Genomic DNA, 26871 nt, shown 5'->3' on the forward strand with positions numbered 1-26871 from the left:
CACACAGCACTAAGCAGTGCAGCCAGCTTTCTGAGAGACTCTATTTCACATAACAATGTGACTGTGGTGTAAATATTACCTTTTTGCAACTTGTACTTGTACTCTCCCAACTTGGAGGATAAATAAAGAATATATATCACAGACAAAACTCAATGTCTTGTTTTATTGACACCTGTGTGTCTGCCTGCCTGTCTGCTAATGACAATATTCAATACACAACTGCAATCACTGACCACATGCAATTTGAACTTAACACCAATCAGGCTATACACCATAAACAAAATGCATTGATTTATGGCCCGAGTTCGGTCTCTGTCACATTATGTAATTACACAGACAGGCAGGTGTGATACTTGAACACATGACATGTTATGATGTCTGTTGATTGCAAAATGTTATACACAAAAAATGAGCATGTATTTACAAAACCCAACATCTCTATATATACACACACAATGAGCCGTGAAGGCGGCATCTGCTAATGAACCAGCCGTTACACTTGAGTGCACACCCACCCGCTCTGACTGGGTTCGGTATCCCGGCTGCTTGGTTTCGAGGGAGGTAAACCCAAGTACAAAATATTGCACTTTTGATTTGCGATTATACGCTTATAATTTTGTTTATTTGTTTTTTCATAATCAGCAATGCATATTATATGTCATGAAGAAGTGATAATTGTGCTTTAATTATGTTTGATTTGTTGGTTGCATGTGACCTTTAACAATTATTGCTTTATAATTCCCAGGTATTAATTAAACAATAGTTTACATTGTACATATAGTCTCTCGTAACCCTCAATGGGTGGCTCGTAAAGGATAGTTTGTTTTAATGACTTGTCAATTGTTTTATTTTGTAAATACGAGGTGAGACTTTAATAAAATATCTGTCTGTCTGTCTTGAAAGAAATCACACACCTTGTTGAACTGTGTCACTACAGCTGAGCAGTTAATCTTTTCAGTCAATTACGACGTATACTATGTAGCACGCGCAGAACCCCCCCGCACACACACACACACACAACACACACACACAACAACTGACTGACTGACTGACTCAGTTTGGTTTTACGCCGCTTTTAGCAATATTCCAGCAACATCACGGCGGGTACACACAACAACGTCCCATGAGGTATTGCTGCAATTTTCGATTTTGAGCTAATGTGCAATCCATCGTCCGCTTCTGGAGACAAATGGATAGCAGCAGTCCATGTGTCCAAAAATATAAACATTCAATGTTCCCCTGTACAATGTATCCTGATGAGTTGCATTCGGCACGACTGTTCACGCTTCTCACTGTAACTTATCTATCCTGACAATGTACATGGTGACAAGTATACCTGAACATGTGGAAATGTTACATTCTACTGAAATCAAAACATTACCGCCGAGTTGAATGTAATGAAATGACATTGTTCCTGACAAAATATTTACAGAAGTTTTGAAAAAAGTGTCCTTACTTTATATAAGAATTATCTTTTACTTTGAACACGTGCATGCATGGCGTGTTGCACTTATGGTTCAATCAATAAATCTTTGATGTACGCTATAAGTGTTCAAGAATGAACAAATTTCCACTTACAGGAATTGTTATTGATAAAATAGGACACGTTATTGCAAAGAGTAAAATATGATATCAAAATATAACTATTAATGTTTTGTCTTGAATTTCAAAAACCTTCTCACGTCATGCGTGTACAATCATCAGAATAGTAATAAAATATACTAACATAACAATACGAGATGTCCCTATCAGAACACAAATCGCAGCTATCTCAAACCAATGTTTATGTTTCCGGGACATTATTTGTAACAGACGAGTGAGTACATGCTATTATGTTTAAAAATCGATACGCAAGCTAGTACGATTGCACCCGAGAAAATTCGGGGAAGAATTGGTCTTCGGTAACACATGCTTGTCGTAAGCCTCTTACGGGATCGGGTGGTCAAGCTCTCTGACTTCTTTGACACATGTCATCATATCCCAATTGTGTACACCGATGCTCGTGATGTTGATCACTGGATTGTCTGGTCCAGTCATTATTTTGTACAGAACATTGCTGAGTGCTGCTTTAAACAACAAACAAACAAACTAGTACGATTGATACTAGGTAAGTACCAACAACAACATTTGTACTGATTTAGAGTGATCCATTAATCTGCTTTGGACTTCGAAATAAAAGAAAAGGAAGAATCACGGTTGAAACTCCCAACAATCCAACAAACTACTTTAACAGTGGATGTTATACTTTCAATTCACCAAACGATAGGGGAAACATAACACACGTGCCGGATAAATCGTGAATTGTGTATTCATGGTGTATGACGGATTATGAAAATCACACTTATTCCAAAATACATAGTTAACGACAACTTCAACTGTGCAGAACCGTTTTTACAAGGTGTGTTCGTGTGCACCACGTTTCTTCTCCCTACCATGTTCCAATAACCAATGTGTGTACACAATACGGCTACATATAATATCTAACGGTAGCTAATGCGCTGTTAACAACAGGGTGATACATAACGAATCTCATCAGTGTCTCATACAGAAATTCAAACTATCATCAAAAGACGATGAAAGCTAAAGAAACCACTTTTCTCGATGAGTGCACAAAAATTTGATATCGAAAGATACATGTGTGACATTTTCTTATCCGATAATGGCGGTATAATATAATGTAATGATTAGAACGTTGAAACGTAAATGACTGATTGAATGTTTTGGGGCCTAGTCACTTTTGTAGATAGCTACGAAATCTTATGAACTCACTACCTATATAATTAAATTGCATAATTATGATTTTAAATTGAAAACATCCATTGAAACGAAGCATCGATCGCTCTTGTTGAAAAAGGTAAAAAACTTTTCAGTTAAGACATATCGCAAGCGAATTGGAGAAGCGACGTTTCTTAATGAGGTGTCAATGAAAACTGGCGGCTCCCTGTATAGCTTATCTTCTGTGTTGTGAGAACACGACTAGCTGTTCAAGTTCTAGTTAATTTATTTACCAAAACCACTCACAGTGGTACATAGTACATTCAAGCATTAATGGTGATACAATATTACAACAAGGCAATATCATTAAAGTTTTGAAAGATTTTCTTAGATACATTTAATATATTTACTTAGCTTATCAATAATTATGTAATTTCTTTCCTTAAAAAGGGTATGAAATTTGAAATAATTAGGTCTTGTACAACACTATTGTGGTAATAACTTACTTAGTTCTCAATATAAGGTGGTGTAAATGTTATGTTTCTAATAATAGCAACTTCATACTTGGTCGTTTGTCTAAGCAATGTTCCATCATAATAATTACATTGACAAAACCCCGTACCCTGGAACTGGAGACGTACCTGGGTGATGGGGGACGGGGCAAATAGACAATTAACATTGATATCAATGTCGTTGGTGACCACCATTTGCCCTGAAGATACCAGATGATTGAAAGCAGTGTTGGTGATGATTCTCCACATTTACACGAAGTGGCGAGATTACCCAGTACTATGTAGGTATTTCACATCTACTTTTTATCATTTGTGCCACCCCACGAATTGTACCAGGTTTTACATTTTATTGGTACCTTTAGGTAGCTCATGTTCAGCTGCTTATCTTGGTGCCTACATCTTGCAGCAAAAATCTCCCTATTGCTAGTAGTGTTGTCACTGTTTTAAAACAAAATACAATTTTCATATTCCTTGGGGCATTTAGTAGTCGCTTCAAGCCAGCGCTGGTCGTTTTTTGCCACCTTCAAGGATAACTATCACCAAGAGTCGCTGGAGGGAATCTAGTCGTACTGCTACTGAGCGGTCAGGTCAAAACTTGTCTTCGCTACTAACTATTTTAAAGTTGGATATTGATCTTATTCTGACTTACGTCTGCTGGTACTGATCTAAACCAATTGGCTGCGGTGTTATATTCAGGATCCCCTATTTCTAATAATCTCTAGATGACCAATCTTCCCTTGATCACCTAGTTTGAGTCGAGAACCGTTTTATTGGTGTTAGTAAGTTACTCAACACGTCAAGTATCCGTATGTTTTAGAAATCTGAAGGTTCAGTCCAAACAACTTTATGTTGTAAGACTAGCCTTTTATTAACTTGTTACTGTGTAAAAGAATATTTTAGGTTCACGCTTTGTGAAAGGCTTTCCTAATTACCAAAGCCAAGGTTAATCGCTCTTAATGGTAAATCCCAGCTGATGACTGATCTTAGCCGACTAATGAGTTGTCTACTTCAGCGGGAGGTGTTAGCTACCTTTGTTAATAGGGGCTGTAGCGTTGCTTAGCTGATCATCCTTGTCAGTGTTGATTAGAGCTTTGGCCCTTTATAATTTGCGTTACTTGTCTTTAATTACTGTTTGTTGGTACTAATAAAACCGTGAATCTTTGCCACGTTTTCTAGTATTAGTATATTCTTATTTAAGGACCCTAATCTCAGAAGCACACCCCATTTGGAGCTCAAGGTAAACGTTCCTAGTGTTTGGAGTAGTATTCATGTATATCATGAAAGTTAACTTTAATCAGATACGGATAATGATTTCATATAAAAACGCACGTGATTAGTAATCAGCTCTAGGAGGTTTTAAGTTGAGCGTATGATATAGGATTAATGATGCTCTTCAGACGTATGTACTTAATACGAATTTTTTCCCAAACCCATGGTATTCATGTAACTCCATTAGGCAGGAAATGGCATTCTCCAACAATCTGTCATGTTTGGAAGACTCTCAGTGCGACTAACATTTACTGCATCTGGAGTAGTTCACGTAATGACATTCTGTTAGTACAAGATCTATTGGAGCAAAATGTTGCCTCAATCATTCTATTTATCTGTAATTTGAGAAGTCAATAATTTCACTTCTGTGAGTACTTCTCCCAAGACAAAGCCATCAGTAAAGCTTAGCATTTTGAAGGATGCAATCGCAATGATGACAAGATGTATTGAACTTGTCCTGTTCACATGCTGTAGGGGTGATGAACAGCATTCGCTCTAAATAATGGTTAGTAAATATGAATGATTTAAGACAAATTTTCGGATGACCAAAACTGGAACTTGCTTCTAGTTACAACAATTCTGGATGACAATTTGCTCATAGTAACTACGGGCGAGGAGGCAGCAGAGGAACATTATTGCCACTGGGTTGTGTCATTAAGAAAGGGGCGCGAGTCTGATTTCTAACCAAAATATCTTTTCGATCAATCAGTGGTGTCGATCTGTCTTTCGTGATACCATACTCGGACACTTGCGTGCCCTATCACTATAAATCTCCTTGAGTGGCAGAAGGAAATCAACAGGATCTTTCCCATGGTAAAAGCATAAGTTCCAAGGCGCGTCAAACTAAATACATCAATATGGTGGGCAATTGGAAGAAATTCTACTTTACCCCAGGGATCATTAAGTCTGTTTTCAGTATCTCTTTGAGTATATCCGTGAGGGGAGTTATATTTTTAATTTACAAAACGTAATGTTCAAATGCAGGAAAGTCAAAAGCAGTTTGGAGTGATATATATATCCCAGTAATTTACTATCTTCCAGCTATAGTCTTTATTCGAATTTCTTTATTCGACAATCCAGTGACGCGATAGCGTAATTACTGATTTTGATAAAGCGACACCCAATGTTTGTATTTTTGAAGTGCGCTTGATGGTGACGATTGCTTCTTTGGGATTTATCAGTAAAGAAAAATGTTCAAGAAATATGTTGGCTTTTCAGCACAGTGGGCGTTGTTGAGGTAAAGTACAATGGTTGAGAGTAAAGAAAAACATTCAAGAAATAGGTTGGCTTTGCAGCAGAGTGGGCTTGTTGAGGTAAAGTACAATGGTTGAGAGTAAAGAAAAACGTCCATGAGACATGTTCGCTTTGCAGCACAGTGGGGCTTGTTGAGGTAAAGTACAATTGCTGAGAGTAAAGAAAAACGTCCATGAGACATGTTCGCTTTGCAGCACAGTGGGGCTTGTTGAGTTAAAGTTCAATGGTTGAGAGTAAAGAAAAACGTTCATGAGACATGTTCGCCTTGCAGTACAGTGGGGGTTGTTGAGACGTTGAGGTAAAGTACAATTGGCAACGCACTTAATCCCTCATAATGTGTATTGACTCTGTATGTCCTTGTGTTGAAATGAAAGTTTGTAAAACGCAATTTGCCCAAAGAATGAATCTGTTGAAACACATAAACATTGATAATGAACAACATGCCAGTGCATTAACGATGATTATCATGTTGTGGACGTCTATTATGGCGCTGCCATCAGCACTAACTATGACTACTATCCCGGCCGTCGTGAAATTCTGTATCAACCAAGCCCACATGTTGACTGATTGTATTTGTCAGTAGAGGTTAGCCCTGTCTATCTCACCGTACATATTGGACCCAGAGGGACCTGGCTTTCCAAGATAACGTATTTAACTGCGCATCGTCGGATGTAACTAGAATGGATTATTATTTATTTCGGCTGACTATGTATACACCGAACCGTGGACATTAGTAATGAAGGAATATAGATTGTGTGGAACATGAATAGAAATGCCGTTCTTCGGATCAATTAAAGCGGAGGTTAAAGTGTTGAATACACGTAATAGAAGAACACAGTTACGCCATATTTAGTCAATACGGAATCGCATTATCGAACATTTGTTTTTTTCAAGGTTCTCGAAGGTCTTCATGGTCCCTGATTGGGTTGCTGGTGATCCCTGGACTGTTTCTTGTATATTGTGTCGTTAAATGGTAGTTTGATTTTCTTACACGCTCTTAAACTAGATTTAGTTTTAGATAAAATCTGTGATAGTCTAGTTATTGTACTTTAATATGCTGACGTGATTTTAGACAGCCCAAATATTTTGTTGTCATTTCAAATTTCATTCACTCACTTTCAAGGTTCATGATTTTAACAACCCAAGTCGTGGTAATTAAAACACACGAGATGTATGGGCTGTTTCACAATGCATTATCACACACATGGTGAGCTTTGCATGACTGAGCGCTCCCGTCACTATGTGGCCGTCATAGTGCCGATGTGGTGATAAATGTTTACTCACCCACTAACTTAGAACTGAGAGCTGGTTACATTCATAAACATTTAAACAAAAGTTGGATTTATCATGTTGTTTAGCTTTGGTTTAAAAAATGAGGGAATGAATTTAACGTGTGATGCCATCTACATTTGCCTGAAAGAATGTTTCGAATTTGTGGTGGTGTTCTAATAAACGTTGCATGTTTTATCTTTTGGCCAGCGTATTTCTTCCAAAGATGACAGTGCAGAATTCAAGGAATTAAAACATATACTGGACAGATGAATTATTAATTTACCACCTTTGAGAGGGCGAATGTGGAATGCGCAACTGAAGGCATTGATACCATATCCCTAGGCACATAATTGTTACACAATAAATGAGGACTTAAAATGCACATTATTTAAAAAACATGACTACTAGCCTAACGTTTTGCGCATATTCATATTCGAGCAAGAATTACTTCAAGAATGTACACACTAATATTGTACTTATACTAGCGAGTACAAATTGAGATAAGTGATTGCTTTACTTTTGACATTGTTGGTATATAAGAGACGACAAACCATGTGTTTGACTACACGAGATGCCTAAGCAAACTGATAAGGTCTTTATCTATCCCTGGAAGGAATCTTACAACCAATTATTTGTTCCAAGTATTGATATTCAGATGACAAAGACTCGCGATTCCAAGATACAACATGCTCTCCGACTAATTAGCCGTATATAAACATGACATTTAGGATAGTTTTCCACTGCTAGGAAGGTGCATGTTCTTTAAATATTTAGTCAGTAATCTCACAAGGATGTGGTAGGATGTAACAACGTATTAGGTGAGTTGTCATGCCAACTACAAGTAATTGCTTCTAAAAATACCCCCAAAAGTTATGGTACCGGTGTGAAGATCAATGGCAGTATTTCTAGTGCCTAAGTGTTCAATACATAAACGTTGAAATAACTCATACAATTAATATGCAATGTACATGTAAAAGAGATTTCCAACTTCATAATCAAATTTTAGAATTAAATCCTAAGGAAGTCTTCAGCTGATGTTTTCATTTCCTGCATTCTAAAGTTTTATCACCCGCATGCCATGAATATAAATTACAATAGCTGTTCCATTCCCTGGAGAAAGCATTTTGTCTCCATCAAGTACATTGATTATTGGCTCTTAGCATAGAATACAGTGAAGTGATTTGCTGTATGGAGTTATCGGTTCGTTGAAAAGGAGACGTTCAGCTCAGAGAAGATTTGGGTACTGGTACATATAATCCTTAGTCCTGAGTGAAGGAGGAGGGATTTTTCGCCGTTTTCAGCAATATTCCAGCAATATCACAGCACATATCTGCTTATATCATCGGTGGTCACAATTATTGTGAAAATATAGGAGTATGTTATACTGTTTGTTTTTACAGAAGAAGAATATCTTCAGAGGGACTCGTATTTCTTCTAGATTAGGATACTTTGGCATTGGACACATAGGAAAGATAAAGTAAATAGCACCGACAAAATCATTTCCATAATAATTAGAAATATGCCATATCATTGTTGTGTTACCAGCTGTTACCATGGTAATGTATTAGCCGCAGGTTTGCTGAAGCAGTTGTTTCGTTTACAATATTACCGGTGGAACTCATTGAGGTACAGTTTAGGGGCATAGACATGAAAAGCATGATCAATTTGCGTTTAAGATGTTGTACTAAACGAACCTGTATCGCTTACCAGCTTTCTGTATCCACTTGATACAGCGGATATGTAAAGAGGATTGGAGTAGGGACTTAGTTTCGTGTTGACTAATACCCAGGGTTCAGTCAGTACCCACCCGGTGTTTCTTAAACATTGGATGATAGCACTTGATGCAGCAGTGGCGGAGAAATGTTGTTATATTGTAACTGGAAAGTCTCCCCAACCACGTCATATTTATACACATACTAGTGATTGAATGAGTATGGGTTTACGTCGCTTTAAGGAATGTCACGGCGGGGGGACACCAGAAATGGGCTTCACACATTGTAAACATGTGGGGAATCGAACCCGGGTCCTTGGTGTGACGAGCGGACGCTTTAACCACTAGGCTACCCTACCGCCCCGATGTGTTCAGAAAGCAATATAGATATTTCTGGAAAAGCGCCCCTATACAGATATAAGTAGTAAAGATAGATTTTATTTGGACTTGTAGATAGCTAGAACGTAGCGCATTACAGCATGTTCTCTTGGCACCGGGGGAAAACACACCACACCTACCCCCCTCCAACAACAACAACAACAACAACAACAAATAGCACACATACCAAAAACACCAAAAACCAACACACGCGTGTACCAATACCACCTATCATCACATCTGACTTAATATAACATTCCATTTGCTGATTCTTGGTTTTGTGTACAAAACGTCTGTTTGTTGCAGGTTTTGGTCTGTTGGAAAGCGGCTCAGTCTCCAGCAAGAACGAGGTGAACATCATGGTAAAGAACGCCGTGGATGTAATCTGCGGGGACTCACATACTGGATGTTTGGTTATGGACTGAGTTTTGGTGAAGATGAACGCGGTGCTACCCCTTTCAATGGCTGGGGGGACTTTTTTGTCACGGCAGATGAAGAAAGTTTAGGATACGTGTATTCAAAGTTCTTTTTCCAGGCGTCGTTTGCCACGACCGCTACTACTATCGTTTCAGGTAACCGACATTTATGCTACCTAATTTGTTTGTTTACTTGTTCTTTAACGTTGCACGGTAAATAATGGAACTTGGACCAATCCAGTGATTGATATCATGAGCATCGATGACGCAATCGGGATACGATGACATTTGTGAAGCAATACAGTGAGTCTGACAATCCCTTTAGTCGCCCCTTACGACGAGCAGGGGTTGCTGAAGACCAATTCTAACCCGGATCTTCACGGGTGGCATGTGACATAAACATGCCGGATGTACAGTTATGTAAGACTGTAATGTCTGTATGCACATAGGTTATGGAGAAGAGAAGCGTTGACGGTGGAACATACGTTCAGATGTACAGTCATCTTCACGAAGCAAGAATGTATATAGACACTTCTATAGACATTCAACCTTGCCATGTTAAGTCTACATTTCGTGCTAAAACAAAGACGCTCTGTACGGATTATCCAACATGCATCAGGTGATAGCGCTAAAATGTGTCCATCAGTTAAGTGAAGATAAATATTTTGGAAGCATTAAATAGTTTTCAATCAATGTGCCAAAGTACTGAATGTCTTTTAAATATTTCTGCGCAAACTTCATTGATTTATATTTTGAACGGGTGAACATTTTGTGGCAGCCGTTGAGATGCAACACTAGTTTTAACCTATACTGAGGGTTTCAAGTCAACGAGGTGGTGAGTTTATATTGAAACTGCGAAATAAACACCATCAGTGCCAATGATGGTCTCTCATTGTGTTTGTATGTCATACATTGTGTTTGTATGTCTTATTGTGTTTGTATGGAATCTTTAAGTCACCTGATCGACCAAGTCGTCTTTTATAATATACGTCAGTGAATCCCTTAAAATAAACACATCGATCTAATTGGATACATTACAAGGGATCCCTATTTGATCTGAGAGGAGTATAACCCGTTGTCTTACAAAGACAACTATTTATCTAAGGAAAAAAACGCAAGTGTGCTAATATCTTTGAATGAAAACAAGAAATACAACTTACAGTTATTACAAAATGTCATAGTGCGCTTGTCTAGACATATCCATAATGTTTGCTGTTCACCTCATCATAGATTTTGTATCATATGATGACAATCCGGGTAAAAGCGGTTATACTAATCAGTGCGTCTTGAAGTCGGCAAATAAAGCTAGTATATTACCAGCACATGCCGAAAAATAAACCACAGGAATAAACTTGCACATGTAGTACTAGAGTTTAAAATTCGAGGTGCTGAAAGCTCGACTTTGAGAATGTTCGACTGACTGACTGACGGAGTATGGTTTTACGCTGTTTTTAGCAATATTCCAGCAATATCACGGCGGGGGACACCAGAAATGGGCTTCACAAATTAAGAATGTTCGAGTCCCTACATGGTACAATGAGTGACGTTTTAATTTTGTTCCTTAAAGTGGCGTGAAACCGATCTCTAACTCTTAACGATTGTCTATTTCTTGGTGAAAACATAGTCATACCCTATATACATTGACGTACGTTGTTCCAGATATGAACGTTTCACTGGTTATTCCATGGTGTCTGATCTGAAACCTTGTTACCTTTTTTTACCATCCATAGGGTCAATATGAATGCTAGGGTTACATAAATGATATCAATTCATGGTTGTGTTTAAGGGATGGCACAGTAAACAGCTGGCACAGAAAATGAGTCCAAATAATACTCAGTTTTACACACACACACACACACACACACACACACACACACACACACACACACACACACACACACACACACACACACACACACACACACACACACACACACACACACACACACACACACACACACACACACACACACACACACACACACACACACAAGTATTGTGACCACTAAGAAAAGAGTGATTCATCACTTCAGAATTTAACCTACATTTTGCAGTGGTAATGTTGTATTATAGATACATCTGAAGAGTTATCTCTGTCTATTTGGTCAGATTCCAAAAGATTCGACATTTTTCTCACGAGTATACAGCTTCACCTGTAAATAATTACTACATTTATATGGAGCAGTATTTCACACAGACTACGATTATAACTTCAATAATGCGATAATTCAACGATACAAATGATTGCAATCTCTAAATGTGACATGATTATACTTACATATTTATTGCTCAAAAACATGACAACTTTTTTCTATGATATATGATAAACTATTTTGAGTTCAGTTGGTATACATCCTATGTTTGATTGTCATTCCAGATGTATATGATAAACTATTTTGAATTTTAGTTGGTATACATCCTATGTTTGATTGTCATTCCAGATGTATATGATAAACTATTTTGAGTTCAGTTGGTATACATCCTATGTTTGATTGTCATTCCAGATGTTTATGATAAACTATTTTGAGTTCAGTTGGTATACATCCTATGTTTGATTGTCATTCCAGATGTATATGATAAACTATTTTGAGTTCAGTTGGTATACATCCTATGTATGATTGTCATTCCAGATGTTTATGATAAACTATTTTGAGTTCAGTCCAGATGTATATATGATAAACTAATTGAGTTCAGTTGGGTATACATCCTATGTTTGATTGTCATTCCAGATGTATATGATAAACTAATTGAGTTCAGTTGGTATACATCCTATGTTTGATTGTCATTCCAGATGTTTATGATAAACTATTTTTGGTTCAGCCGGTGTATATACTATGTTTGATTGTCATTCCAGATGTATATGATAAACTATTTTGACTTCAGCTGGTATACATCCTATGTTTGATTGTTATTCCAGGTGCGATGGCGGAGAGGACAAAACTAGAGGCATACATCATATTTTCATTACTGAATACATTCGTGTACTGTTTCCCCGCCCACTGGTTCTGGGGTAAACAGGGATGGTTACAGACTATGGGTGTGATTGACATCGCTGGAGCAGGACCAGTTCATTTAGTAGGAGGGGTCACAGGCTTGGTGTCAACTCTTCTTCTCAAGCCTCGTCACAATCGCTTCAAGAGTAAGAAAGCCCCTCAAATGGGATCTCCTACGAATGCAATGCTCGGAATGTTTATGCTTTGGTAAGTTCTATATAAATAGGATTTCAAGGTATATAACTCAGCATACTTAACTCCAGGTTTAAATATATCTACAAATGGTCTGAAAGGTTAGGCGACTCGATCATGATCAGAATGTAAATGCATGCAGGACAATGTGCAACATCGAATCAGTAACTGACATGTAAACCGTGGTACACAAGCACTCTCTCACATATGTGTAACGGCATAATTGATATAACTATGTGTGTGTGTGAATATACCCAAGTGCAGTACGTTAACACTGTACGGATGTTGGTGTTTAAGGTGGGGTTGGCTTGGATTTAACTGTGGCAGCACGTTTGGAATATCCGGGTCGAAGTGGAAGTTGGCAGCCAGGTATTGTACAATTAAGAGAAGAACGGGAAACGGCAGATATATTTTGAAAAAAAGAATACATGCATCGTGGCCTTAAAGTAATAGTGCTGTGACTGGTGTCATATTACCTTCTCTGTAGTAAGTCATTCGTTTGAAGTGGAAGTTGGGTTTCAGGTACATAAACATAACACGTTAAACGTATAAAGTATATGTGAGGAAAATAGAATGATTTTCTTGTGGAGTTCAAAAAGCGTGTTTGTAATACCTTCTCATCTGCTCTGGAGTTTTTGAAAGATACTTTTCGCTTAAAGTGACATTTTCTCAGCCAGGCATTGTACTTTATCCCGCATGTTTAAATCTTTAATGCATACATTTATCTGAAGACGACTACTTCGTACAGTCATATTGGAGCAATTCGTAGCTTTGACAGGATCCACTGAACATTTGTTCGAGTATAATCGTTTTGTGAACATGTACACGAGCGTAAAGTGTCTGTTACAATTTCACTTACGCAAGGTGTGTTTGACTCTTGTGTTGAGTGCTAAATTCAAAAGCTTGAACTCAAAATAAAATATTCAGGCAGTAACGGTCCCAAGTGCAATTGTCGCTACCATCTGTGTATCTTGTGATACTCAAATCTAGGTAATGACGTTCGCGAGATTGAACTATAGAGGATCAGTCAAGGGTTGAAAATACATGCTTTTAGAACATTGTTATGGGATGAATCTTAGCACACGGGGACGTTTTCGTCAATTGAAGTGTAATCATTATTAGAATAGACTGCAACCACATACCTTCAGGACAGAACCTTTATTGGACATACGGTGCACGGTATGTAGAACACAATATCCTTCAATAAGAGAGTGTTGCAATAACTATTAATGGATAGGCCTTTTGATCATTAACACTAATTGATAATAAGAGGAGACGGTTATCAATAGCAAAGCTGTGGTTCCGGTATATCGCCAGGACCAGAACTAGATTCAGAACCAAGCATGGAATAGTAATAGCTTCCACATCAATTAATTCGTTAAAATTATTGTAAAAATAATGAGAGTGTATGCTGCAATTGTATTGGTTGAAAAACTTGATTAAATGGAAGTTGAAACCCTAAAAACACTTATTTACACCAAAAGCTTCCTACTTAACGTCAACATATCAGAAAAAATGACGCATATTCTGTGTGTGTACATTATCCTAACCAGACGATTCAGTTAGAAACGCAAGCACGCCATTTAAATATCCTCTTGTGTACCGTGATGTCATAACATCCAAGGATGACGCCATGTCTCTTTCACAGCTGTGAGAATTTATGTCTAGAGAGAGTATGCATCAGACAGTGTCTTTTGATAACTTCTTGTTATTTCATTCCATGTACATGTGAGATCTGCAAATATTAAAATACCAGGTATATCTCTAGATGTAGTGCCACTGAAGCAGGGAAATTCTTTTCTAAAGTCTATATAGACCATATAGTCATACCACCTCACCTAGATCATTCTGTACTTGGAATGCCCTTTTGGTATCACAAACATAGAATCACAGGTTCCAGTATTTGGCTGCTTTAGTACCGTGCTTGGAACTTTGTCAAAGTAAACTCGCTGCTAAGAGTCAACAGAAACAGTGCATAAAGGAAATCGAAAGAAAAGAGCAGTTTAACTGCATCATAATATAAGAGTGTTGGTAGTTCCTTATTACCTGCACTAAAGTTGTTGAACGCATACTCTTGTTCACGAACCACCATGTGAACATACCTATAAAGACGCAATTTCCATGTCCTGTATTATAGAAACTTTGCATACAAAGGGACAATGGACAAATGGACAATGGACAAATTCATCACAACATACAATTTTAAGGTTTGTCATGCTTACAACAGAAAAATGCCCCGAGATAAAAGATAATGAATTTAACAAAACGGTTATCATGTTGAAATTTCAAACATGAAGGAAACCTATGTCAAATTCATTGATTTGTGTATTGAAAACAAATACGACATTAGTGGAAGTGACGGCTTCTGTGAGTACTGTACAGTTAAGGAATACCCAATGTTATTTACAAAACGGTCAGATCTCACATACGGTATATATGGTATTGAACTATATGTATAGTTGATGTTTGAATAAGAATATTGTGTATTCCACGCCGATGTTAAATCTGTTTTATTTCCAGATCAGCAGTTTCGACTATATGTGCGTCAACATCTGGAGGGATTGTTGGCCTCACCCTGAGGTAATTGTCCTATCATCTGTTTCAAACCGTTTCATCACTATCAGTTGTAATCCTACTTAAATAACGAGAAAATTGAGTGGTCGAAGCTGTTAGCTTCAGATAAGACCATTATGTGACTGTTTCTGGTTAGTCGGTGAGATATAAATTACAGTCAGTTATCAAGTGGATGCTTACCAAACTATTTTTATTGATTAAGGAAAAGTGAATGGACTTGACATTCAATTAAAAGATTCGCTCGAATTGTTGAACCACTACAGGGGTTCTATCTGATAGATCCAGTGATCGTCAAACAAATCAAGGGTTGCATGAGGTCAGGTCGGTTTGATGTGCTAAAGATAACGACATAATTGTCGTTGCATGTATCTTAAACTCAGCTCCGTTAGATTGCCTTGGCATCGGATGCCATCGAACAACGGACACATTGCACGTTTATCTGGACTCCCACGGTGCATTGTTTTGCTTACCATTTACCAACAAAGGTCCCTAGCTAAAATTGCATTATTTGTTACGCTATACTACTTTCTGTCACCGGTATATCCCATACCGTGTAGTTCACAAAACACTTAAATGTAGTTTTGAGTAAATATGATGAAAACTAGATACAGCGAGCAGATTTAGGCATAAACACACTTTAAGTTTTGAGTGACGACTGAGATTATTATCTCTTCGGTGTAGATATGCTTTGCTCAAACATGATTGATGGAATACATTCATTCTCATTTTGTTATATGCATTGTGAGAGACACATGGGTATAGGACGGGCGATATGAATCGATAAACGTTAAGTGAAATACTGCAACGTATACAGTGATTTATTGTAGGTGGAGCTGTTGCGTAAATATTACAGCTACATCCAAAACTGTATTGAGTTTCCATCAAGGGGACGTACATTCGTGAGAAATTTCCCATCTTTTCGACTCTTTTCCTTAGATGTATCCACAATACAAGAAAACCACTGCAAATTGTACGATAAACTGTAAAGAGTATGCATCACTCTGTTCTCAGTGATTTTAGACTTACTTACGAATTTCGAAATGCCTATTTGTGTTTGTTTTTTTGTTTTTTTGTTTTGTGTGTTGTGTGTGTGTGTGTGTGTGCGCGCGCGCGCTAATAAAAATAGGACCTTATTGAAGAACTGGAGACCAATTACTTTATTAAATGCTCTGTATAAATTAATAAGTGCATGTATCTCAAATCGGTTAAAAACTACCCTGATTCCCTGATACATAATAGCCGGACTGGATTTATGCCTGGCAGAACATTATGTGAAAATACAAGGTTATTATATGATATTATGTTTGAAACTAAGAAAAGAGACATGTCCGGTTTACTAATTTTGACTGATTTCGAAAAAGCATTTGACACAGTTTCCAAAGATTTTATCAATTCTGTCCTAGTAAAATTTGGTTTTGGTCCAAAGATTATACGTTGGATTAAACTTATGACACATGTTCATGCAAGGGAATCCCATGTCTCCGTATCTATTTCTTTTTGTTGCTGAAATCCTAGGATGTATGATAAGACAACATGAAACTATAAAGGGTATTGTAATGGATGATCAGAAATACAAATTAGGTCAATATGCAGATGACACTGAATTATTTTTGGATGGCTCAGATGAAAACTTGTATTCTGCTACAGACACATTTAATACATTTCACAATATGTCAGGACTAAAAATAAACATAGATAAGACTAAAGCAATCTGGATTGGCTCAAAAGCTTTGACAAGATGTGAATATAGAATGGCAAAAAAACCAATTTGAAGTATTAGGAATTAAACTTACTTCGGATTTGAATAATTTCTGGGTTATTAAGACAAAGAAAAGACTGGAAGAAGGTAAATAGATTACTGGCAACTTGGAGAAAAAGACATTTGACTTTGATAGGCAAAGTTACTGTTTTTAAGACATTGGCTCTTTCAAAATTAGTTCATATTTTTAACACTGTACCTAACCCTCCTGAGGATTTTATCCCCGCGCTTGAGAGAATATTTTTTAAAATTCATCCGGAATGACAAAAATGACAAAATCATACGGAGCAAAAAAGTATTACGGGGGGTCTACGCATGATTGATATTAAGACCTTTGTTAACACCATGAAATTATCTACACTCAAACTATATTTAATAAACAAACAAATCCCGGTAACCCATGCAACTTTCCTTTTAAGTATATGCTAAAATATGGAGCAAATGTTCAGAATATAGTTGCAGTTGATAATCCTTTCTGTAAAGATGTCTAAAAGGCATGGAAATCATATTGCATCAAAATTACTATGGAAGCAGAGAACATTAATGAAATTGTATCCCAACCTAGATGGCTGAATAATAATTTCAAAAACTCAGATTACATTATTAGACACTGGGCTAAAAGTGGAATCTTGACAATCAAAGATCTTTGTGATGAACATGGGTTTTTATCCTTTGATCATTTCAAGCTTACATTTGATATAAGAGGTACACACTTAGATCTTGGATATGTTATATATATTTTGGAAAAAGACTATAAAGGAATATGGATATATAATCATCAATGATCTCGATATAAATTCTCTCCAAAAGGATTTCATATCCTCAAGAAAAGATTCAAGATTATTCTATGATAAATTGTTATCTGAAAATGTTAAACCTAATATGTGCCCAAAATGGGATACATTATTTGATTGTATTGACTTTGATTGGCATAAGGGTTTTGATATTTGCAGAAAGAATTTAAGAGATGTCAATCTGTTAGATTTTCAATATAGATTCTGCACGGAATTGTTCATACCAAAAAATAACTTTCTATAATGAATCTTGTTGACAATACAATATGTTCTCTTAGTTAAGTTTCTGGTGAGACCTTATGCCATGTATATTGGGAATGTGATGAAACAAAAACTTTCTGGAAGAAACTTGAACAGTGGATTACGAAAAGTATCCAAGCACTTAATTTGACAAAAACTTTGATATGGTTTGGCTTTTTAGGTAAGAACTCATTACTGAATCATATAATATTATCTGCTTAGAGGTATATTTACACTTGCTCTTTGAAAAAACAATCCCAAAAGTTGATAATTACTTAAGGATATTGAAAGACATATTCACCACTGAAAAATTCATTTCCAGAAGAAATAATGATGTCAAAAGCTTTTTAGCCAAATGGTTTCCTCTCATCCCAGAATTTAATCCTGAATGACTATTTAACCCAAACTTATTACTGATATTGATATTTAATGTACTATATCTCATATGAGCCCACAAGCTTTTTTGTACACATATTCCTCTATATGCATGTATTCAACGTATTGGGAACAATAAGAAAGAAGAAGAAGTTGCCATCCATATACTCGGCTTATATATTCACCAACTTCTAAATGCCTCTCGAGAATCCCCAAACGATCATGGACGAGCGTATGTGCTGTTGCTTCAGCATTTACAAACTCCGATAAAATAAAACGTTTGTTATGTATAATATAGAAATGGTGAATGATTTGAATTTTCCTTCTGTTTCACCTTCACTGGAGTTATTGTTCTAGAAATATCTTCTTTCAATGATCGGATCACTAACATTGCCCGAAAACAAAATTGATGTCAGCTGACTTAACGAAACACGTGAATTCGACGCACATATCCATTTCCCTCGTGCCTCGTCTTATACATATAGACGTTTTTCAAACCTATTGGAAATCGCCTCTCGTATCTCTGAATGGTTGATTACGTGCCAGTAATTGGTTGTCATTAAACCCTCGTGGGATATCTTAGAAACGGATTGTAGCCAGTTTCCAGTTTAAGTAATCTCATGGCCAATAACTAAGACAGTTTTAAGGAATTATTAACTGTGTTCTAACTGGTCGCTGTGAAGCCAGATCAGGTAGCATTTCACAATTATGTCGAAAACTTCTCTAATGAAATGCATCTGGAGAATCTCGTGTGTGTACGCGTGCGCGAATGTTGGTGTGTGGAGGCGTATTTGGGGTGATGTTAGCATGTGTGTATGTGTGTAGGGATGGTGGCTTTGTTAATTTGTTGTGTGGATGCTAGATGCAAAATATATATTTATCATCCAAAACTGTGTTTTCCACAGGAGATATTGTTTGTGCGAGATCAAACGATATCTCCTAGGAGATATCATTTTGACAGTAGATTTTGTACAAGGCTCTGACAAAGCTATGACGTCATAAACGTGATGACGTCACAATGCTATGACATGGCTGCACTGCAAGTCTAATGGTAGTACCGTGTTCAGAGATGTACATTTTTCATTGAAAGCTAATGAAGAGTGATTTTTTATGATAAATAGAATCTCACCCTCGTGATATCAATTATATCAACATTCGTTGATAAAAGTAAAAATATCCTCGGCAAGCCTCGGATATTTGTAACTCGTGTTGATATAATTGATATCAGTAGACACTTGGGTGAGATTTCTCTTTACACAGTGATAACAGACTTACACACATATTGTTCAGCACACTGATGTTTGAGTTTCAGCTACATTCTGAAGAAGCGTCAGTTTGATGTGGGTTATCTGATCAACAGCATCCTTGGGTCTCTTGTTGCTATAACCGGTGAGTCTTATGCCAGAGACTGATACAGGTCAAATAACACAAAGCTACCGTCGTACATAGACATTTCCATTAACTACAGTTTGGATATAGGAACCACGTATAAAGGAACAAGTAGGCGGAACAAGTAGCCTTGCTCCAAGGCTGTACTGAATTTTTAGCCCATGGTGTATAGTAATTCTATCCTTTAAAGAGGTAAGTCTAGATAAGTGACGGACACTCGTCTGTTAGAAGAATATGTACATATTATATAAATTAGATATGCATATCTTTTATAAATTAAAAATCATTTAAACTATGAATTATTACTTAGACATTTGTGCAAGTCTAGCGGATATATACTAAATCGTGTTCTCTCGATCCTTGTCCAACATGGCTTATTAAAAACAACCCACAGGCCGTCATGCCAGCTATTACATCCATAGTGAACCAGTCACTAAGTCAATGCCAGGTATCATCGTCACTGAAGGAAGCACTAATAACACCTCTTTTAAAGAAGCCAACATTGGAACCAAATGTCTTTAAGAACTATCGCTCAGTTTCAAATTTACCATTCATTTCCAAATTGATAGAGGGTGTTGTAGCAAACCAACTGAAACAACACCTCCTGGACAACAATCTTGGTGATATCATGCAGTCAGCATACAAAATAGGTCACAGCACAGAAACAGCTTTGCTGCGTGTGCAGAATGACCTTCTGCATGGTGTTGATTCCAGGGGAGCGGCAATTCTTGTCCTCTTGGATCTTCCAGCGGCATTTGACACAATAGACCATTCCACTCTCTTGGAAACTCCACAGTTACGTCTTTGAGTCACTGGTGATGCGTTATCATGGTTTCAATCGTTTCAAACAATCAGTTATCATCTTTGGGGTAAGGTCTGAAAGCAGAGAATTAAGGTTTGGAGTGCCACAAGGCTCAGTCCTAGGCCCAATCCTGTTCACTGTATATACCATACCCGTTGGTGATATAGCCCGAGCCCACAATTTCAGCTACCATCTCTATGCTGATGACATTCAGCTATATCTCGGATTCAAGCCACAAACTGCATCTTCTGTACAGAATACCCTGCAGGCAATAACAAATTGCATAGCTGAGATCAAATGTTGGATGAACAGTAATTTTCTGAAATTGAACGATGACAAAACTGAGATTCTCATCATCAGCTCCAAACCGACAAAATCAAAGTTCAAGTTCCCTGGAGTTCAAATTGGAGACACGTTTGTTCAACCAGAAAGCCATGCTCGAAATCTAGGTGTCATCTTTGACTCAACATTAAGAATGGAAAGTCACGTCAGTAACATAAGCAAATCTGCATATTTCCACCTAAGGAACATCAGACAGTTTAGCAGGTACATGGACACACCAGCAGTAAAATGCCTAACCCATGCATTTGTGACATCACGTCTAGACTACTGCAACAGTCTACTCTATGGAATACAGCAGAAGTACATGGACAAGTTACAGCGTGTTCAAAACACAGCTGCCAGGCTCATAACACGCACACATATCTATGTGCACATAACGCCAGTCCTGAAGCACTTTGTGTTTATTTATCCTTTCGTCTTACGCTTTAGCATTTTATGACTTTTTCTCTGCAATTGTACTTTTGTAGTACAATAATGTCTAAATATTATAATGTAAGGGTTTGTTTCAACTGCGTAGGACCCTCCCACGGGATGCTCCAAACGTTTATTTTATGAAAGTGGTAAACCAATGTATATATTAGCACCATTACGCTTGTCAACGGACCACTGTACATCCCACTGCCTTCTCATCTCTCTGGGAAATATACACCATCACGGTATCCGTGAGTGGCCGTTGGGAAAAACGGGCTGCTGAGTCTCGGAAGCTCAAAGGCGCACTACGGACGCTTCTACGTTTCCTCCCGGCCTGTTCAAGGTTTGACACGTTTTGTGTGTTCTGTCAAGACTTTCTACGGATGAAACGTGGCCGCCGGCCAGCTTTGAGGCACGTTTGTGCCCACGGTATAAAAATAAGGCCTCCCAAGCAATAGCAGCCATTACGTCTCGAGACACAAGAGCAGCATGAACCCCCAAGATGAAGATTTTGTGTTTGTATGTTTGCCGGGGACATACATCGAGTCCTTGTGACAGCAAGAAGGCCAGCATCAGCTGCAGAGAGACAATGCCAGAGAACAGTAGGCAGGAAGAAGGCCAAGATATATGTGGGTGCGCAAATGGTTATCGGAAGGGAGAAGGCAGCACCTGGGCCACTACCAAACATTTCTCACCAGAGAGGTCCGAACCGAAAATGGATTGAAACTGTCAGTGACTCTGAGACATCATGACTGCCGTGGCAAAGTTTGAAACAGTTTAAAAATTGGCACGGCACCCGCGGCAATCACGGACTGTCACGTTTGCTCATTCAGTCCTCCCACGTTGTCTCATGGCCATCCCTTTTTGTCCCCGTTTCACTACGTTTCGCCGGAACGGGGCTGCCGTGGCCGCAGGGAACATAGTGTAACCCTAGCATAAGAGTTCGGGGACCAATTTAGAAACCAGAACCATGTTATCATACCTGCACAGAGAATAATTATATTTAAAATAATAAAGATAATATTAATGATAAATGATGATCTATCATCAAAAGGTATACAACTTGTAGGTCTTTTAACACGAATGCAATTGTACATTTCAGCCACATGTGCAATAGCCCACCCATGGGAAGGCTTGTTGATCGGAATAGTTGGGGCATGTCTTACAATACTTGGTATTACAGTCCTGGAGAAACTCAAGATTGATGACCCCGTTGGTAAGTGTCTACGAAAACACATCATATATCGACACCGGTGATTTAGTTAATTTCCATGGCTGTACATCACTATCCATACTTCTATTTCACTGCGGGGCGATGAGGTAGCCCAGTGGTTAAGCGTTCGCTCGTCACGCCGAAGACCCGGGTTCGATGCCCCACATGGGCACAATGTGTGAAGCCAATTTCTGGTGTCCCCCGCCGTGATATGGTTGGAATATTGCTAAAAGCGGCGTAAAACCCAACTCACTCACTCACTCACTCTATTTCACTGCCCCAACAACTGATGGTTTCGGTTAACAGGGATGCCATCGTTCAATTCGTTTACACCCACATCCTGTTTATTTGTCTAAATGCATTGACTGACTCTTAATGTATTTAATATAATTCCAAATGCGGTGTTGATAGTACGTTCAACTGTGAATGGCACGTTGTACTATTTATTTAGGTATTGTTTTCAGTGTCGTATCGTTAACTGCTCATTCTCAAGTCTCTGTCAGATTCTGCCTTGGTTAGCAAGAAATAATTGTCAAAATTCTAGACTTTTATGTACACGTAGCATAGTCGTCCTGCACAGGAAGAAAGACATATGTCCCTACGCACGAATTTTCTTGAGGAAAATGGGCAATATTGAACAGTCGACAAGCCATGCGAGGTGATCTGATGCCTGTCTTGCAGGTTGTGTAGGCGTCCATGCTGTAGGCGGTACGTGGAGCTTGCTTGCAGCAGGGTTTGTGTCGAGGAAGGACACATTTGCAAGTGAACTTCAACTTAACAACGTGCAGAATGGTGTCCTCAGTGTAAGGTTGATTGTATTACGTTGTTATTAGTTAATGCCTAACGACAACACCACTTGTCTGGTAAACAAGGTCACATTCATTGACATGCATCTGATAAATAGTTTAAACAACACTTGTAAGTGCCCTTTGGTAAATTATCGATCTTGCTTTTGGTGGTATTATAATTGGGAATAGAAGTATATGTTAACTGTTTCAGTACAAACACTCCGTTTTTCTGTTGAATAAGAAACTAACTGATTGTAGGTACTGAAAACAGTGCTGAATGCGTGGTCTTCGTGGTAACGGTTGTGTTTCATTAATTCAGGCAGGTAACTCACATGTGGATATCTGCAAGTTTATTATGTAGGCATATTTACTGACCCTAACTGAATTATCAGCCAGTGCCATTTGGGTGAACCACGGGGCATGTCGATGATACTGAATCCATATAATTACCTTTATCAACATTTGTTATCAACACACACCAATCGTGACGAAAAGCAGCAAAGAGGGGCACTGATTTGTACTCATGCTTGAAATGTAGCTTGCCAATGAAATGAAAAATCTACATCCTGCGGGCGTGGATAATTGGCAGCTTGATAAAGAATCATCTTCGTGCTATTATGCATGTAGAAAGTAATGCATGCCAAATTGAAAGTACACAGATTAACCATTTAAATGCGCATAGATTTAATGTTATTCAAATATATAATTTGTGGGAGTAAATAGACTTTTTATCTCATTTGTTTACAGGGAGGAGGATTTCACCAGCTCGGTATTCAAACTCTTGCAATAGTCGTTTTGATCGCATGGTCTTTTGTGACATCATATATATTCCTGAAACTGATTGACGTAGTTATTGGTCTTCGAGTTCCTCTGTGTGAAGAGATACTAGGGGCTGACTTGATTGAACACGGGATAGGACAGGGAACGTATAACAAGAAAACCAAGAAGGTTGTGTTTGATGACGAGGAGGACTTCCTTGTTGGACAGTCTAGTGGACATCACACTCATAGTTTTGGGAAACATACAGACACATGCTATAAAAAATACCAACCACATTACCAGATGCCCAAGAGACGCTTTCTCAAAAGGTTCCACTTTTACATGAAAGGTCGTTTCTGGAAGACTCATAAACTAGATCCAGATGACAAACCCAACGACAAAGGGCACGCCTTCTCTAGTGACGCCGATATTGTCCCCAGAGCCATTGGGAGCAAGTATGATGGTTTCCTGTATGAAGACTTTGGATTTTCGGAAAGTAAAATGAACGGCAGATTTCAATACAATACGCCTAGACATGGCCCCGATTTGAACTGTTACAGCATGTGGATCGACGGGCCTAGGGGAACACAGAGGGACAAGAAGACGGAAGGCACAGCACAGTCACTTCATTCGGACCTTGCTGTTCGTCCTAAAATGCCTGAAATGACGTACATCTGAGATGCCATACCTACCCTGTACTTGTGCTCGATATTTGGAGTGAATGAGTGAGTTTAGTTTTACGCCGCACTGAGCAATATTCCAGCTATATGTCGGCGGTCTGTAAATAATCGAGTCTGGACCAGACAATCCAGTGATCTCGACATTTGTAACGTGGGTCCGTCCGACTACAAAATATACAATCTCTTCTGTTAACATCCCTTTAGTTTTTGAGTATGTACGTAGGCCAGTCAAAACAGTGATCATAACGATATTCGGTCTCACTTATAGTGCTGTACTCATAATGGTGTGATGATGATATTAGGATATCTTGTACATAATAATTATATAAGGTCCATTATGAGTAGAGTACGAATAAAATCATCGAAAATATAATTTTGTTTCACAAACACAATTACAGTACTCATTTATTTATGTTGCCTGAGAAATAATGGGCTAAGTAATTGACCAACGTTCATAAAAACTATATTGCAAGCGAAATGTTTACAGCTTTGTGAATTGAAACCTATACTAGTAGATGCCACTATTGATCCAAATAATATATAAGCTCTTTATTGGGAAATATTGATACACATGTATTTAGAATATTACTGTGGATAAACTTTAGACTGATGCAAATATCCAAGAATCCATTCTATGTAGGTCTCCAAGCTAAGCCTTAGTAGTACCGTTCAGTAGTGGATGACTGATTATGAAGTATGTTCAGTAGCTTTGCTCCAAGGTTGTACTGAATGCTTTGCCAATGAATGTATGGAAATCCATCCTTTTAAGTTTTGACAAGCGGACATCATCATAAGGACGCCAGTCTTTTATATCTATAACCTGTTCTTTTTATTTATATAATGCACAAACTGTCATTTAAAGTGATAATTGTTACTGAAGGGACTTGTGCAAGTCTAAATGTTCAGTTACCGCCGATCCCAGCAAAGCTGGCAATGGAATTTTGTTTTCTGTGTCTCTATACAGACTCGGTATCCAGCAAGACCAGTCGCTGTCAGAACAGTTCGGTTCAATTTGAGAAACTGACCAACGAAAATATGTTAGTTTGTTTTGTTTGTTCGTAACACGCTTTGCATCTAGAAAAAAATATTATGATTGTTTCAAAACGATAGCTATCTATTCCTCATCCATATGCATTTAAAAGTGCATTGTATTACTAAATAACATATGTTTAAAAGATACTAGATAAGAAGAAAATATTGCATATGATATATTATGCATGACATGCACGGCCTTTTACACTCTGATAAAATGATTTTAACTGTGTCGTATATTCAATTACAACGTTATCTATGAAACGTGTTGCAGCTGTTACAAACATCCTGGCATCTGTTCTTTGTGAATGTGGCCCAGTCATTTGCTTGTGCAGCTGTTACCCTATTCTTTCTTCCAACCATTACAAGCGTGAAAATACACACTGATTGACTTCAACAGTCGGTTCAATATAGGTTGATGATATGGCCATCACAATTACCAAAAAATGATTTTAAAAAACCCATTTTGTTTTCATCCTCAATACAGAAATATATGAAGCGCATTTAATCCCACACATTATCCCACAAATAGACACATGCACGCACGCACATAAACGTTGTATGAAAGGTAAGCACTTCCTTATAACAGTCCCGCTGGTGAGTCTAGACAGAAAAGATCCCTAGTGGCCGAGTAATGGAAGATTACAATCAACCCCAATCACATTAGCAGGGTTTGTATGCTGAAACCCGATAAAGGCAGTTCAGATATGTCATATCTCCAAATTTTCTCAGGAGTGTCTATTAGAAGGCAACAGAGTTGTTGTCTTCACAAACTGGAGATGACACTCTATTTTTTACTGAATAAGTTGAATATACTACGTTTCAGATATTTCACAACAAGAGTTGATGTGTCATGTCTGTTATAATTACATGCAAATTAACTATACGAGGATGTTTATTGTAGAAAACAGGATACATCGTGATTGAGTTTCCGTTTAAGTTGATGTCAATAGATTCACATTTTCTTTAATACAGATTTGGGACTACCATACCTTCTACAT

General features: G+C 37.9%; 1 protein-coding gene across 1 annotated transcript in view; it reads left to right on the forward strand.

The window, feature by feature from the left end:
* LOC124263296 (putative ammonium transporter 2) overlaps positions 1–26551 on the forward strand; it is a 38553-nt gene extending 12002 nt beyond the window's left edge. Inside the window, 9 exon segments of the mRNA XM_046697885.1 lie at positions 9418–9495; positions 9498–9683; positions 12445–12727; positions 13010–13081; positions 15233–15292; positions 19767–19843; positions 22501–22614; positions 23293–23414; positions 24147–26551. Of these exon segments, the coding sequence (XP_046553841.1) occupies positions 9418–9495; positions 9498–9683; positions 12445–12727; positions 13010–13081; positions 15233–15292; positions 19767–19843; positions 22501–22614; positions 23293–23414; positions 24147–24836 (1682 nt within the window). The 3' untranslated portion in view covers positions 24837–26551.
* Positions 26552–26871: the final 320 nt, after the last annotated feature.

The sequence above is a fragment of the Haliotis rubra genome, unplaced genomic scaffold (genome assembly GCF_003918875.1).
Source record: "Haliotis rubra isolate DU_JTF1 unplaced genomic scaffold, ASM391887v1 Scf120, whole genome shotgun sequence".
In the NCBI taxonomy this organism is placed as follows: Eukaryota; Metazoa; Mollusca; class Gastropoda; order Lepetellida; family Haliotidae; genus Haliotis; species Haliotis rubra.